This window comes from Schistocerca serialis, chromosome 2 (assembly GCF_023864345.2).
Source record: "Schistocerca serialis cubense isolate TAMUIC-IGC-003099 chromosome 2, iqSchSeri2.2, whole genome shotgun sequence".
In the NCBI taxonomy this organism is placed as follows: domain Eukaryota; kingdom Metazoa; phylum Arthropoda; class Insecta; order Orthoptera; family Acrididae; genus Schistocerca; species Schistocerca serialis.
In genome coordinates this window covers 1,146,005,546-1,146,022,149 of record NC_064639.1, presented here as the reverse complement: position 1 = coordinate 1,146,022,149, position 16,604 = coordinate 1,146,005,546, and the positions used below count along the sequence as shown (strand labels likewise).

The 16,604-nt window shown below is 44.5% G+C and overlaps 1 protein-coding gene across 1 annotated transcript in view; it reads right to left on the bottom strand.

The window, feature by feature from the left end:
- Window positions 1–16,604, bottom strand: part of LOC126458607 (uncharacterized) — a 799,633-nt gene that overhangs the window by 407,027 nt on the left and 376,002 nt on the right. Inside the window, exon 2 of the mRNA XM_050095765.1 lies at window positions 11,664–11,812. Within this exon, the coding sequence (XP_049951722.1) occupies window positions 11,664–11,812 (149 nt within the window). The remainder of the gene's footprint in view (window positions 1–11,663; window positions 11,813–16,604) is intronic.

The following is a 16,604-nucleotide window of genomic DNA, read 5'->3' as shown; positions in this document are numbered from 1 at the left end:
TTGTGATCATTACGCGAGATATATGTGGGCGGTAGTAATATGTTGCCCATCTCTTCCCGGAATGTGCTCTCTCGTAATTTCGATAATAAACCTCTCCGTATTGCGTAACGCCTTTCTTGAAGTGTCCGCCACTGGAGCTTGTTCAGCATCTCCGTAACGCTCTCGCGCTGACTAAATGTCCCCATGACGAATCGCGCTGCTTTTCGCCGGATCATGTCTATCTCTTCTATTAATCCAACCTGGTAAGGGTCCCATACTGATGAGCAATACTCAAGAATCGGACGAACAAGCGTTTTGTAAGCTACTTCTTTCGTCGATGAGTCACATTTTCTTAGAATTCTTCCTATGAATCTCAACCTGGCGCCTGCTTTTCCCACTATTTGTTTTATGTGATCATTCCACTTCAGATCGCTCCGGATAGTAACTCCTAAGTATTTTACGGTCGTTACCGCTTCCAATGATTTACCACCTATGGCATAATCGTACTGGAATGGATTTCTGCCCCTATGTATGCGCATTATATTACATTTATCTACGTTTAGGGAAAGCTGCCAGCTGTCGCACCATGCATTAATCCTCTGCAGGTCCTCCTGGAGTACGTACGAGTCTTCTGATGTTGCTACTTTCTTGTAGACAACCGTGCCATCTGCAAATAGCCTCACGGAGCTACCGATGTTGTCAACTAAGTCATTTATGTATATTGTAAACAATAAAGGTCCTATCACGCTTCCCTGCGGTACTCCCGAAATTACCTCTACATCTGCAGATTTTGAACCGTTAAGAATGACATGTTGTGTTCTTTCTTCTAGGAAATCCTGAATCCAATCACAAACCTGGTCCGATATTCCGTAAGCTCGTATTTTTTCCACTAAACGTAAGTGCGGAACCGTATCAAATGCCTTCCTGAAGTCCAGGAATACGGCATCAATTTGCTCGCCAGTGTCTACGGCACTGTGAATTTCTTGGGCAAATAGGGCGAGCTGAGTTTCACATGATCTCTGTTTGCGGAATCCATGTTGGTTATGATGAAGGAGATTTGTATTATCTAAGAACGTCATAATACGAGAACACAAAACATGTTCCATTATTCTACAACAGATTGACGTAAGCGAAATAGGCCTATAATTATTCGCATCTGATTTATGACCCTTCTTGAAAATGGGAACGACCTGCGCTTTCTTCCAGTCGCTAGGTACTTTACGTTCTTCCAGCGATCTACGATAAATTGCTGATAGAAAGGGGGCAAGTTCTTTAGCATAATCACTGTAGAATCTTAAGGGTATCTCGTCTGGTCCGGATGCTTTTCCGCTACTAAGTGATAGCAGTTGTTTTTCAATTCCGATATCGTTTATTTCAATATTTTCCATTTTGGCGTCCGTGCGACGGCTGAAGTCAGGGACCGTGTTACGATTTTCCGCAGTGAAACAGTTTCGGAACACTGAATTCAGTATTTCTGTCTTTCTTCGGTCGTCCTCTGTTTCGGTGCCATCGTGGTCAACGAGTGACTGAATAGGGGATTTAGATCCGCTTACCGATTTTACATATGACCAAAACTTTTTAGGGTTCTTGTTTAGATTGTTTGCCAATGTTTTATGTTCGAATTCGTTGAATGCTTCTCTCATTGCTCTCTTTACGCTCTTTTTCGCTTCGTTCAGCTTTTCCTTATCAGCTATGATTCGACTACTCTTAAACCTATGATGAAGCTTTCTTTGTTTCCGTAGTACCTTTCGTACATGATTGTTATACCACGGTGGATCTTTCCCCTCGCTTTGGACCTTAGTCGGTACGAACTTATCTAAGGCGTACTGGACGATGTTTCTGAATTTTTTCCATTTTTGTTCCACATCCTCTTCCTCCGAAATGAACGTTTGATGGTGGTCACTCAGATATTCTGCGATTTGTGCCCTATCACTCTTGTTAAGCAAGTATATTTTCCCTCCTTTCTTGGAATTTCTTATTACACTTGCAGTCATTGATGCAACCACTGACTTATGATCACTGATACCCTCTTCTACATTCACGGAGTCGAAAAGTTCCGGTCTATTTGTTGCTATGAGGTCTAAAACGTTAGCTTCACGAGTTGGTTCTCTAACTATCTGCTCGAAGTAATTCTCGGACAAGGCAGTCAGGATAATGTCACAAGAGTCTCTGTCCCTGGCTCCAGTTCTGATTGTGTGACTATCCCATTCTATACCTGGTAGATTGAAGTCTCCCCCTATTACAATAGTATGATCACGAAACTTCTTCACGACGTTCTGCAGGTTCTCTCTGAGGCGCTCAACTACTACGGTTGCTGATGCAGGTGGTCTATAGAAGCATCCGACTATCATATCTGACCCACCTTTGATACTTAACTTAACCCAGATTATTTCACATTCGCATTCGCTAATAACTTCACTGGATATTATTGAATTCTTTACTGCTATAAATACTCCTCCACCATTGGCGTTTATCCTATCCTTGCGGTATATATTCCATTCTGTGTCTAGGATTTCGTTACTGTTCACTTCCGGTTTTAACCAACTTTCCGTTCCTAATACTATATGCGCACTATTTCCTTCAATAAGAGATACTAATTCAGGAACCTTGCCCTGGATACTCCTGCAGTTTACCAATATTACGTTAACTTTTCCTGTTTTTGGTCTCTGAGGACGGACGTTCTTTATCAACGATGATAATGTCCTCTCTGGTAAGCCGTCAGGTATTTTATCGTTTCGCCCAAGGGGGGGTCCCTCTAACCTAAAAAACCCCCGTGTGCACGCGTGGAGTTGGAGGGGTGTTGTGTTCATTTGGTAATACTACTGCACTGTTCCACGTTAGCGTGTTAAAACTGCTAGGAAGTTCCAAAGAGAGAGAGAGAGAGAGAGAGAGAGAGAGAGAGAGAGAGTCATTCTGGAGACTCTGAACTGTCGACGATCGACTCGTGGCGCCGTACGAAATTCATACGCTATGTTGCTCGCCTACCTATATGTAAGGCATACTAACGTAAGCATAAAACCGGCAAACGAGCTGCAGTCGTTCTTGGACGCAGATACCTAATAGGTTGGAACAGACTGATGCACAGTTCGTCAGTTAAATTTGGAACCTGATATGCCGGTTCACCATAAACTTCGAAATGTTGGTAGCGCAAATGGGTCAAATGGCTCTGAGCACTATGGGACTCAACTGCTGAAGTCATCAGTCCCCTAGATCTCAGAACTACTTAAACCTAACTAACCTAAGGACATCATACACATCCATGCCCGAGGCAGGATTCGAACCTGCGACCCTAGCGGTCGCGCGGTTCCAGACTGAAGCGCCTAGAACCGCTCGGTCACACCGGCCGACAAAATCTGGGTAGAGAATTAATTATTTGCAAGAACGTGTGAACCCAATGTATGCGATATGATGATCCATAACAGCATTCAATGGAGATGTAAAAACGCACGTAATATGGATTAGGAGACTGTTCTCAGACGCCATGAAGACTTAGCATTCCTAACATCTTCACAATGCATTTTAAAAATGCACATCATTTTGTAAGCATTGTTTTGTCATCGCATTTTCTTTTCTTATTCCCTTCTGCAAGTGATCCTTCATCCAGTTTACCTTAGAAACTTTGCGTTCTGCCTTACGGCAGGTCTTGTCATGGGGGAACCCTTATCAGAGAGGTCCACCACATGAGCGTCTATGGAAGTGATTCCATTGGTGGTTTCCCGTTGCCTTCCACTGATGATGATCAAATGATGATGAGGACAACACAACACCCGGTCCCTGGGCAGAGAAAATCTCCGACGGAGCCGGGAATCGAAACCGGGCCCCTTGGCGTGACAGACCGCTTCGATGATTACTCAGTTATCGGGGCGGACTTTGTCTGACAAAAGAAAATATAATGTTTTAGAGAAAGCGGGATCGCCAAAATTACCTAAAGCTTTTTTCGCATGGCTTACCACAACGGGTTACGTTGATTACTAGTTTGGATAGCACACCTGATCAATTTTCAGGTCTATTTCGAACCAAGTAACGTGTGCTACAGTCAGCATGCATTTTTTTTATTTTTTTATTTTTTTTATTTGGCCTTTGAGTGTGTACTCAATTTAGCCATCGGCAACACAGTGACAATGTACACATAACTGAATAAACAAATACAGAAATGCATATTTACAAGAATAAAAAGCTTAACTGTTACAGTTTTGTACTTAATGTTTTAAAAATTGAATTGAATTGAAAAATAATTAAAAATGTCTTGGCTTACAATTCACACCAATTCTGAAATATCTTCATCAGCAAGACATATTTATAATTGACGTACACCATTAAAACCTACAGATTGTGACCAGTACTCTTGATGAAGTTAACGATCACTTTATATAGACGAACGTCTTTAGTACACAAAAGAGAAGAAGCTGATTGAGGAAGATGGTAGCCCATACTCAGCAATATCTTCAAAAAGACCAACCGTTCATGGTCAAATTTGGGGCACATAAATAAGATGTGGTTGACATCAGCTTCCGACTCAGGATCACACTCACATGCTGGTGAACTGTAAACGTTGATCCGATGTAGATTCAAAAATGGTTCAAATGGCTCTGAGCACTATGGGACTCAACTGCTGAGGTCATTAGTCCCCTAGAACTTAGAACTAGTTAAACCTAACTAACCTAAGGACATCACAAACATCCATGCCCGAGGCAGGATTCGAACCTGCGACCGTAGCGGTCTTGCGGTTCCAGACTGCAGCGCCTTTAACCGCACGGCCACTTCGGCCGGCCTCCGATGTAGGTGCTGTGGGAAAGAGGCGTGATTGAAGCGGAGTCTTATGATGGTAGAAACCGTGGATCGGTCCAGATGTGTCCTCATGAAGCACGGCTGTGAAGGAATCCGAGGTTGTAGCACTGCGTAATAACCGCCTTTTGTCTGTTGAGAAACGTTCCACATTTCCTGCCATTGTTGTCTTGCGTGATCCTTGACTGCACGTAAGTAGTCGGTATAAGGAAGCTGCAGATCCAGGACGGTGCCTGCCGTTGCCGCTTGTTTGGCTAATGCATCGACTTCATCATTATAGACGATACCAGAGTGGGAAGGTACCCACAACAAATGGATCGTCCGGCCCGTGCGTGGGCTGCGAATATATTCAGATATCACATCCAAGATATAACTGTTGGTCGTTTTGTTCCATCGACTGTACTGAATGTTTTTAAGAACGCTTTGCGAGTCAGATACTATCAATATCCTGTGGAAGTAAGTGCTAGAGACAAACTTGAGTGCTTCCAAAACTGCCACTGTCTCCGCCGTAAAAATAGAAGTGCTCGTAGGCAGTTTGAAGGTTTTGCGGATCTGGATCTGAGGGCAGATAAAAGCGCATCCTGTACACTCTTCTTGCGGAATTTTGGAGCCATCAGTATACACACAGAGAAAACTCGGCCATTGTGCTTGAACGAGACGATTGAAGCCAACGTTGACATTCGTACTGTCCAGCCAGGTCGTACTTAAATAATGGACTGGGATCTGAGAGCAGAGCGTTTGAAGATCATATTCAAAAACAGGTAGATGCGCTGAACGCCGTACAGAATGTATGACAGGTGACCAAGTGTGAAAGCTGGCACAAACGGCTGGCAGTTTATTCCTTCTGTGGGATGCAATCCACAGTCGATAAATGCAGTCTCTACTTTGATAGACGGAACTGTCCATAATGGCCATGCCTTGAATGTAGAATTTGTCCGATAACATTTGGCGCCTAATGCTCAAGGGCATCTCCCCTGCTTCTATTAAAAGAGCGTTGGAGGAGCGTCGATCGCATGGCTCCAAGTCAGGTACGAATGGCTCTATATTGAAGAGTATCTAATTTGGAGAGATGAATCTTTGACGCAGTGTGGTAGAATTGACAGCCATAGTCTAATCGAGATCGAATCATCCCTCGGTACATGGTGAGTAAAACACTCTGGTGCGCTCCCCACCAGACACGAGTGAGTGATCTGATTACATTTAAACCTTCTTCACACTTGGTAACGGTGGATCGGATGTGGGGCGCCCAGCTTAACCGAGAGTCAAAAATCATCCCCAGAAATGAAACATCAAAGTCGAACCTGAGGAAGGACAGTAGACTTGTGGCGACAAGGTTGCTAGAGGTGGTCGTCAACGTTGGTTTGGAGTTGGTAGAAAGGGAAGTCATAGGGGAAAGTACTAAAAAAAAAAAAAAAAACCGACTGCTCACGCTGGTGGATACAATGTATGAGTCTGGCAGGGTATACCATTTGACTTTCGGAAAAATATCACCCACACAATTCCGAAGACTGCAAGAGCTGACAAGAATTATATCACAATCAGCTTAAAAGCTCATGCATCCAAGTTGCAGACAAGAATAATATACAAAAGAATGGAAAAGAAAATTGAAGATATGTTAAATAACGATCACTTGGGCTTTAGAAAAGGTAAAGGCGCCAGAGATGCAATTCTGGCGATATGGCTGATAATGAAAGCAAGACTAAAGAAAAATCAAGACACTTTTATAGGATTTTACGACCTGGAAAAAGTGTTCGACAATGTAAAAATTGTAAGACGTTAAAAATTCTGAGAAAAAAAGGGGTTAGCTATAAGGACAAACGGGTAATATACAATATGCACAAGAGCCAAGAGGGAATAATGAGAGTAGACGACCATGAACGAAGTGCTCCGATTGAAAAGGGTGTAAAACAGGAATGTAGTCTTTCGCCCCTACTGTACAACGAAGAAGCAATGATGGAAATAAAAAAAAAAGTTCGGGAGTGGAATTAAAATTCAACGTGAAAGAATATTAACGATTTGATTCGTTGATGACATTGCTATACTGAGAATTACATGATCTACTGAATGGAACGAGCAGTCTAATGAGTGCAGAATATGCATTGGGAGTAAATCGAAGGAAGACGAAAGTAATGAGAAGTAGCTGAAATGAGAAAAGCGAGAAATTTAACATGAGGATTGATTGCCACGAAGTAGATGAAGGAACTCTGCTACCTCGGTAGCCAAATAACCAGTGACATTACATTTCATTCAAGCTATAGTTCCAAATGCCTACGGTTAGGCTCATGCTTCGGCAAAAAAACATGACCTCCTAAGGTCGTAAATGCTCGAAGGCACGTGACGGTTATTTCTGTTCGCCGGCCCTCAAAGTACACACATTTTCTGCCAGAGAAATAGCCTCGCAATTTTTTTCCTCAAAACATCAATTTCAATGGTTTCGGCATAGTTCTGTTATATTCTGTGTACGGTAGCAGCTAGAAAATACCGAGGGTCACATGGACTGCTTCGCAGTCAGATCTAGTTGAGTTGTCAGAGACCTGTTGAGTACTTATTCGCCGTTGTTCAAGTTCATACGTTGAGAAGTTAATACAGAGTTATAATAGGTGACATGTTCTCATGAGAGATGCCACAATTGCACACTTTGTAAGAAAACGTATTTCACCAGTCTCACTTGGAAATTCTCACAGCCGGCCAAAGTGGCCGAGCGGTTCTAGGCGCTACAGTTTGGAACCGCGCGACCGCTACGGTCGCAGGTTCGAATCCTGCCTCGGGCATGGATGTGTGTGATGTCCTTAGGTTTGTTAGGTTTAAGTAGTTCTAAGTTCTAGGGGACTCATGACCACAGCAGTTAAGTCCCATAGTGCTCAGAGCCATTTGAACCATTTGAAATTCTCACAAATAATTTGTGACAGTTTGCTACTGAGACTGTTAAAATATTTAATCAAGAATATTCTTCATTCGTTCTCAAGCGATTCCAACCTCCATGAACAGCATAAATTTCTGTTTGTGGGACATCCATAAAACTTATAGATACCGCTCGTAATTGAAACTTACGCTCCGGTTGAACAAAAATTTTATTACTGAAGTCTTACAGAACCTCGTAGTTTCGGGTTCTCAGGTCCATCCGCAGGAGCAACTGAAATCATTACAAAGAGCACGTGTCCATGCCATAAAGAAAGCGGCAGCTTGTCCCGTCTACCAACGGCACGATGAGTCCCTTGGGCTTACTACGAGTAATTTTCGTGTTAATTTGCGTGCTGCCTAGCAGTGACAGCGCTGTGCAAACTTGGCATTAGTTGGCTCTCCACTGTAGGCCCTCGCTGGCGCTTGCAACATATGATTGACATACGTCAGGCGCATTTGAAAGGCGGTTTTAGCTTTGGCACTTCCCCATAATCCCTCTGGATGAGCTACTCATAGCAGGTGTGCTGCCTTTTAAGTTGGACATGTACACATTGCACTGAGTTTAGGTTGCACCTGAATTAGGCGTTGAGGCCTTGAAACAGGGCTGTGCACGACTTCAGTAATTAAAATTTAGTACCGTTGTTTCGGTTAGGAATAATTCCATGAATAGGCCCGAAGTAACAACAATGACTCCAGCACCCATTTTTAATGCGACATTGGACTTAATATGGCTAGCAGACACTCTTTTACAAACTGAAGACACTTCGTATCCTGAGAGAAACATCTCAGTTGTTATGCAACGTATTTGACTTCTTAGACCAACAAAGCTCTCTTGACACGACCACCAATCAGATTCGGCTCAGTCGCATTGTTGGCCTCGACTTTGACTTCAACTTCACAGCCAGAATTCAACCATATTTGTTTGTTTTGAGTCGCCATACGCACATAAATTTGCAAAATACAGTTAATAAAAAACTAAAACTAAACTCCTCCCGAACGCGGGTCATGAAAGCCCAACGGTACTGACCGGCTGCCGTGTCATCCTAAGTTCATAGGAGTCACTGGATGCGAATATGGAGGGGCACGTGGTCAGCACACCGCTCTCCCTACCGTATGTCAGTTTCCGAGAACAGAACCGCTACTTCTCAGTCAAGTACACTACACACCATTTAACTGCTACACCACGAAGATGACGTGCTATAGACGCGAAATTTAACCGACAGGAAGAAGATGCTGTGATATGCAAATGATTAGCTTTCCACAGCATTCAGACAAGGTTGGCGCCGTTGGCGACACCTACAATTTGCTGACATGAGGTAAGTTTCCAACTGATTCCTCACACACAAACAGCTGTTGACCGGCGTTTCCTGGAGAAACGTTGTTGTGATGCCTCGTGTAAGGAGGAGAAATGCGTACTTTGATAAAGGTCGGATTGTCGACTATCGCGATTGCGGTTTATCGTATAGCGACATTGCTGGTTTCGTTGGTCGAGATCCAATGACTGTTAGCACGATATGGAATCGGTGGGTTCAGGAGGGTAATACGGAACGCCGTGCTGGATCCCAACGGCCTCGTATCACTACCAGTCGAGATGACAGGCATCTTATCCGCATGGCTGTAACGGATCATGCAGCCACGTCTCGATCCCTGAGTCAACAGTTGGGGACGTTTCCAAGACAACAACCATCTGTACGAACAGTTCGACGACGTTTGCATCAGCATGGACAATCAGCTCGGAGACCATGGCTGCGGTTACTCTTGACGCTGCATCACAAACAGGAGCGCTCGCGATGGTGCACTCAACGACGAACCTGGGTGCACGAATGGCAAAACGTCATTTTTTTTCGGATGAATCCGGGTTCTGTTTACAACATCATTTTGGTCGCATCCGTGTTTGGCCACATCGCGGTGAACGCACATTGGAAGCGTGCATTGGTCATCGCCATTCTGGCGTATCAACCGGCGTGATGGTATGGGGTGCCATTGGTTACACGTCTCGGTCACCTCTTGTTCGCACTGACGGAACTTTGAACAGTGGACGTTACATTTCAGATGTGTTACGACCCGTGGCTCTACCCTCCATTCGATCCCTGCGAAACCCTACATTGCAGCAGGATAATGGACGACCGCATGTTGCAGGCCCTGTACGGGCCTTTCCGGATACAGAAAATGTTCAACTGCTGCCCGGGCCAGCACATTCTCCAGATCTCTCACCAATTGAAAACGTCTGGTCAATGGTGGCCGAGCAACTGGCTCGTCACAACACGCCAGTCACTACTCTTGATGAACTGTGGTATCGTGTTGAAGTTGCATTGGCAGCTGCACCTGTACACGCCATCCAAGCTCTGTTTGACTCAATTCGCGGGCGTATCAAGGCCGTTATTACGGCCAGAGGTGGTTGTTCTGGGTACTGATTTCTCAGGATCTATGCACCCAAATTGCGTGAAAATGTAATGACATGCTAGTTCTAGTATAGTATATTTGGTCAATGAATACCCGTTTATCATCTGCATTTATTCTTGGTGTAGCAATTTTAATGACCAGTAGTGTAGCTCCTCAGTTTTGCCGCACGAGAGCTGAGTGCAGCCCGCTTGCCAACTCGACAGACCGGATGGTTACCCATCCAAGTGCTAGCCTAGCCCGACAGCGCTTAACTTCGGTGATCTGACGGGAACTGGTGTTATCACTGCGGCAAGGCCGTTGGCAAAATACGGGTAATAACAGTAAGTAAAAGAGAGTTCGTTGTCAAGTGTCGTAGCGCAATGCACTAGACCAGGGGTCTCCAAACTATGGCCCGCGGACCGAAACCGTTGGCAAACCGGCCCGGGTTATCTGGCCGGACATCCCCGGTATCCGGCCCGCCAAATATTTGAGGTGGTACCTGTACTGCCGACAATTGAGTTTTGAGGCCTATCGCGAACAATACGATAGATGTGTTTCAGAGACTCATACATTTCTAATCGTTCCCATTCTGTAAACTTGGTGTAATTCGAGAATGCTTTGTCTCATAATGACGTTTTATATTGTATTCTTTGAAGACTGATATTGTTTCATTGCAAATAATACACATTGGTTTGTTGCTTGACTCCACCACGAAATATTGACATCCCCATTGCTCTTTAAAAATTCTACATTTACTGTCAACTTTTCGTTTCTTTTCCATATTTGTACAGAACTTCACAAAAGATTGTAACCTGAAAATAAAATTATGCTATTTAGTACTAATAAAACTAGGGAGTAGTCTGCCTAAACAAAATGCAATGAATTTATTTTTAAGGTACTTTAATTACTAAATTAAATACAATTACACTGTAGTTCCACTAAAAATACAGTGAAAAAAATACTCAAGTCATGCTATACGTATTTAGATTTTCAGATTTTCCTTGTCTCTTCGAATTCAGATTTTGAATTGTCGCACACTTCGTCGTCTCACCTACTAGTACAGCGCATAAAACACTAAAAAAACTCGTGAGACACTCGCAACATCGACACAATCACGCAACAGAACTATCAAATATATGCTCTGGCTCTGCTACTCGCTACAAGACTACATAACTAAAGTTATTGTTGCGCCGCTTGAAATAACAATGCGTTGACATACTCTACCTCTGTTACGTCTTGCAGTAATAGTGTTGCTAGCAATGATTTTAAGATTTCGTTAACTTTGCAGGACGCTTTCGTGAAGAATGTGCAGTGATACACTTTATTGTCAGTGAAATTCGCCAGAATAAAATACGCCAGAATTTCGGTCAGGTGCGTCCACCAATCAAAATTATGTAATTAAATAAAAATCGTAGTTCGTTTCAGTGCTAGCTATTGCGACAACCTTAGATTTTTGCGATTTCATGTTTCCTTTAGCCTTACATTACGGTGATCGTGGAGTGCTAGGGTGCTTTAATCCCACTAGGTAGATCTTGGCCCTTTTGACTTCGTGGAGGAGTCAATGTGGCCCGCGGACTGAAAAGTTTGGAGAGCCCTGCACTAGAGTGTCGGCCTACCTGCTGCCCGTGCTCGTACTCGACGCCGGCCACGGTGCAGACGGCGGACTGGCTGCGGTTGGCCGCTGCCGGCGCCTCAGCGTCCAGAGACACGGCCGCCACGGCCGCCTCCTCAGCCTCCGGAGGCGGCGCCGCCGCTGTCGTCGGCGCTGCAACACAGTGATGGTGGGTTGTCTGACGAGACTCTGAATGTTTACCTTTATTCTAATAATCTAACTGTTATCCATGATGCTCCATTCTAAACTGAAGCGCCAAAGAAACTGGCGTAGACACGCGTATTCAAATAGAGAGATACGCAAACAGGCACGATACAGCACTGCGGTCGGCAACGCCTATGTAAGACAACAAGTGTCTGGCACAGTTGTTAAATCGGTTACTGCCGCTACAGTGACAGGTTATCAAGATTTAAGTGAGTTCGAACGTGGTGCTACAGTTGGCGCGCGAGCGACGGCACACGGTATCTCCGAGGTAGCGATGAAGAAGAACTGGCGGCGCTAGTGCCCTATATGTGGTCTCCTTTACAGCTGAACCACAGTTTCCCAAAAGTATTCCCGCTGTGGTCTAAAGGTAGTGTCTTTGATTACTCATCAAAACGACCTCGATCTCGGTTTCGAACGCCGCCACCGCTTAAATTTTGAATAAAAATAGTCGGCAACGGCGGCCGAAGACTTCCGGCATAATAACTCTACCTCCTTCTGCCAACTGCGCTGTTAAGGGGGGCGGAAGAGCGGACAGGGGTTCAGGGCACTCACTTGCCACTGGGGCGGGAAACTGTCCCACAAAGGTAGAACAATGAGCAGTGATCAACAGCATGAGGATGCAGAAGCCAATGAAAAGCACTACATTAAACAAATGGCTCTGAGCACTATGGGACTTAACATCTTAGGTCATCAGTCCCCTAGAACTTAGAACTACTTAAACCTAACTAACCTAAGGACATCACACACACCCATGCCCGAGGCAGGATTCGAACCTGCGACCGTAGCAGTTGCGCGGTTCCGCACTACATTAAACATACATAACGTTTATCCACTTTAAGGCTAGCGTTCCACGCGTCGCGGCTTTAAAAGTCAGAAATTTGAACGTGGTAGGGAAGCTAGAAAATCTGAAAAGGGAAATGCTCTCAATCTACAGGGCTATTACAAATGCTTGAAGCGATTTCATAAATTCACTGTAGCTCCATTCATTGACATATGGTCACGACACACTACAGATACGTAGAAAAATTCATAAAGTTTCTTTCGGCTGAAGCCGCACTTCAGGTTTCTGCCGCCAGAGCGCTCGAGAGCGCAGTGCGACAAAATGGCGACAGGAGCCGAGAAAGCGTATGTCGTGCTTGAAATGCACTCACATCAGTCAGTCATAACAGTGCAACGACACTTCAGGACGAGGTTCAACAAAGATCCACCAACTGCTAACTCCATTTGGCCATGGTATGCGCAGTTTAAAGCTTCTGGATGCCTCACGGTTTAAAGTTTACGGCCCGTTTTTCTTCTGCGAAAAAAACGTTACAGGACACGTGTATCTAGACATGCTGGAAAATTGGCGCATGCCACAACTGGAGACCGACAGCGCCGACTTCATCTTTCAACAGGATGGTGCTCCACCGCACTTCCATCATTATGTTCGGCATTTCTTAAACATGAGATTGGAAAACCGATGGATCGGTCGTGGTGGAGATCATGATCAGCAATTCATGTCATGGCCTCCACGCTCTCCCGACTTAACCCCATGCGATTTCTTTCTGTGGGGTTATGTGAAAGATTCAGTGTTTAAAACTCCTGTACCAAGAAACGTGCCAGAACTGCGAGCTCGCATCAACGATGCTTTCGAATTCATTGATGGGGACATGCTGCGCTGAGTGTGGGAGGAACTTCATTATCGGCTTTATGTCTGCCAAATCACTAAAGGGGCACATATCGAACATTTGTGAATGCCTAAAATAACTTTTTGAGTTTTTGTGTGTGTGTGCAAGGCATTCTGAAAATATCTCAAATAATAAAGTTATTGTAGAGCTGTGAAATCGCTTCAATCATTTGTAATAACCCTGTATATATAGTGGAGATCAGAGAAGTGAAGTGGAAGGAAGACAATTATTTCTGGTCAGTTGAGTATAGGGTAGTATCAACAGCAGCGGAAACGGTATAACATGAGTAGGACTCGTTATGAACAGGAAGGTATGACAGAGAGTGTGTTATTGTGATCAGTTCAGTGATAGGGTTGTTGTCAGCAGAATCAACGGCAAACCAACCCCGACAATAGCAGTTCAGGTACACACGTTGTTATACCAAGCTGATTCATTACGTAAAGGGAGAACAAAATCTGATAGTCACGCTGGACTGGAATACGACTGTAGAGGAAGGAATACAAGAAAGTATTATGAGAGAATATAGTGATAGTACTAAGAATGGGAGGGGAGAAAGATCAACTGAGTCCTGCAATAAATTTCAACTGGTAATACCGAATACTATATTCAACTATCGGAAGAGGAGGAGATATATTTCAAAAATGCCCGGAAATGTAGGAAGATTTCAGTCAGATTGCATTATGTCATGCAAAGAAATCAGATACTAGATTGTAAGGCGTACCCAGGAGCAGATAGAGACTCAGATCACAATTTAGTAGTGACGAATAGTAGACTGAAGAGATTAGTCAGAAAAACCAATGAGCAAAGAAGTGGGACAAGATTGCATTAAGAAATGACGAGCCACGCTTAAAGTTCTCTGGGGCTGTAGGTACTGCTATAACGGTTTAGTTGAAGAGGAATGCAGCTCGTGGTATAGCGGTTAGGGATGATATCACGGGTTTCCAGGTTCGATTCCCAGCAGGGCTGGCGATTTTCACTGCCCAGGGACTGGGTGTTTGTGTTGTATTCATCATTCTATCATCCTTCGTGAAAGTGACAAGACTGCACTGTGTACAGATTGGGAATTTGCACGGGCGCTGATGAAAGCGCAGTTGAGCGCCCCACAAAGCAACCATCATCATCTCACTAATGCACATCTCTAAAATTGTCAATCACATAAGTTGGAAACAAAAATTAAAACAAGAAACTGAAACTCTGCAAGGCTACGTTTATTTTGCCACAAAAAGTGACAGTAAAGTAGAGACAATATAAAGAATACAGAACGTAAACAACTACACCGTGCATAACGGTACATAAAAATGTTCTTCGTTTTTTACAACTTGACGGATTTGTACACACATTCCGACAACTGCTTAATGCGCTCAGTTGTTGGGTGTGACAACCTCTGGCAGTAACATACGCCTGACAAACGACGGGGCGTGTTGTGAATTTTGTCATCAATCTCATGTTGACGCAATAACGCCCAGTCTGCCTGCAGCGCTGCTCGCAAGTCTTGCAGAGTGGATGCTGACGTGATGCAACCCGCATCCTAGACGTGTTCCGTGGGATTCCAATCGAGAGAGCGAGCAGGCCACGCCGTGCGTGCAGTACCTTCCGTTTCCAGGAAAACATCGACCACCTGTGCTCTTTGAGGTCGAGCACTGTCGTCCAGGAATACGAAGTCTCGGCCCACAGCACCTCACAACAACCGCACTTGAGGTCACAAGGTCTCGTCACGATACATGACAATAGTTAAACCTTGCCCATTTAACCATATAATTTCATGAAGAGGTGTTCGAATGGTCAGTATGGTCCCTGAACACGCCATTGGGGATCAACCTCGATCTTAGTGTCCGTCCACAATGGTTGGGTCCCGAAATCGTGTACACGTTCCCTCCAGATGCGAATCTGTCGAGAATCACTGTCCAGACCAAATCGGGACTCATCTGTGGAAAGAACGAGACTCAACGTGTTCGATACAGTCCCCCACAGTCGTTTAATGAACAAAGTAAGAGCATATGGACTATCATACCAATTTTGTGATTGGATTGAAGAGTTCCTAGATAACAGAACGCAGCATGTCATTCTCAATGGAGAGAGGTCTTCCGAAGTAAGAGTGATTTCAGGTGTGCCGCAGGGGAGTGTCGTAGGACTGTTGCTATTCACAATATACATAAATGACCTGGTGGACGACATCGGAAGTTCACTGAGGCTTTTTGCAGATGATGCTGTGGTGTATCGAGAGGTTGTAACAATGGAAAATTGTACTGAAATGCAGGAGGATCTGCAGCGAATTGACGCATGGTGCAGGGAATGGCAATTGAATCTCAATGTAGACAAGTGTAATGTGCTGCGAATACATAGAAAGAAAGATCCCTTATCATTTAGCTACGATACAGCAGGTCAGCAACTGGAAGCAGTTAATTCCATAAATTATCTGGGAGTACGCATTAGGAGTGATTTAAAATGGAATGATCATATAAAGTTGATCGTTGGGCAAGCAGATGCCAGATTGAGATTCATTGGAAGAATCCTAAGGAAATGCAATCCGAAAACAAAGGAAGTAGGTTACAGTACGCTTGTTCACCCACTGCTTGAATACTGCTCAGCGGTGTGGGATCCGTACCAGATAGGGTTGATAGAAGAGATAGAGAATATCCAAGGGAGAGCAGCGCGCTTCGTTACAGGATCATTTAGTAATCGCGAAAGCCTTACGGAGATGATAGATAGACTCCAGTGGAAGACTCTGCAGGAGAGACGCTCAGTAGCTCGGTACGGGCTTTTGTCAAAGTTTCGAGAACGTACCTTCACCAAAGAGTCAAGCAGTATATTGCTCCCTCGTACGTATATCTCGCGAAGAGACCATGAGGATAAAATCAGAGAGATTAGAGCCCACACAGAAGCATACCGACAATCCTTCTTTCCACGAACAATACGAGACTGGAATAGAAGGGAGAACCGATAGAGGTACTCAAGGTACCCTCCGCCACACACCGCCAGGTGGCTTGCGGAGTATGGATGTGGATGTAGAAGAACATTGGCCCACTTTTCGACCGTCCAGGTGGCATGTTCACCGCTCCAGTCTAGACGTCCCC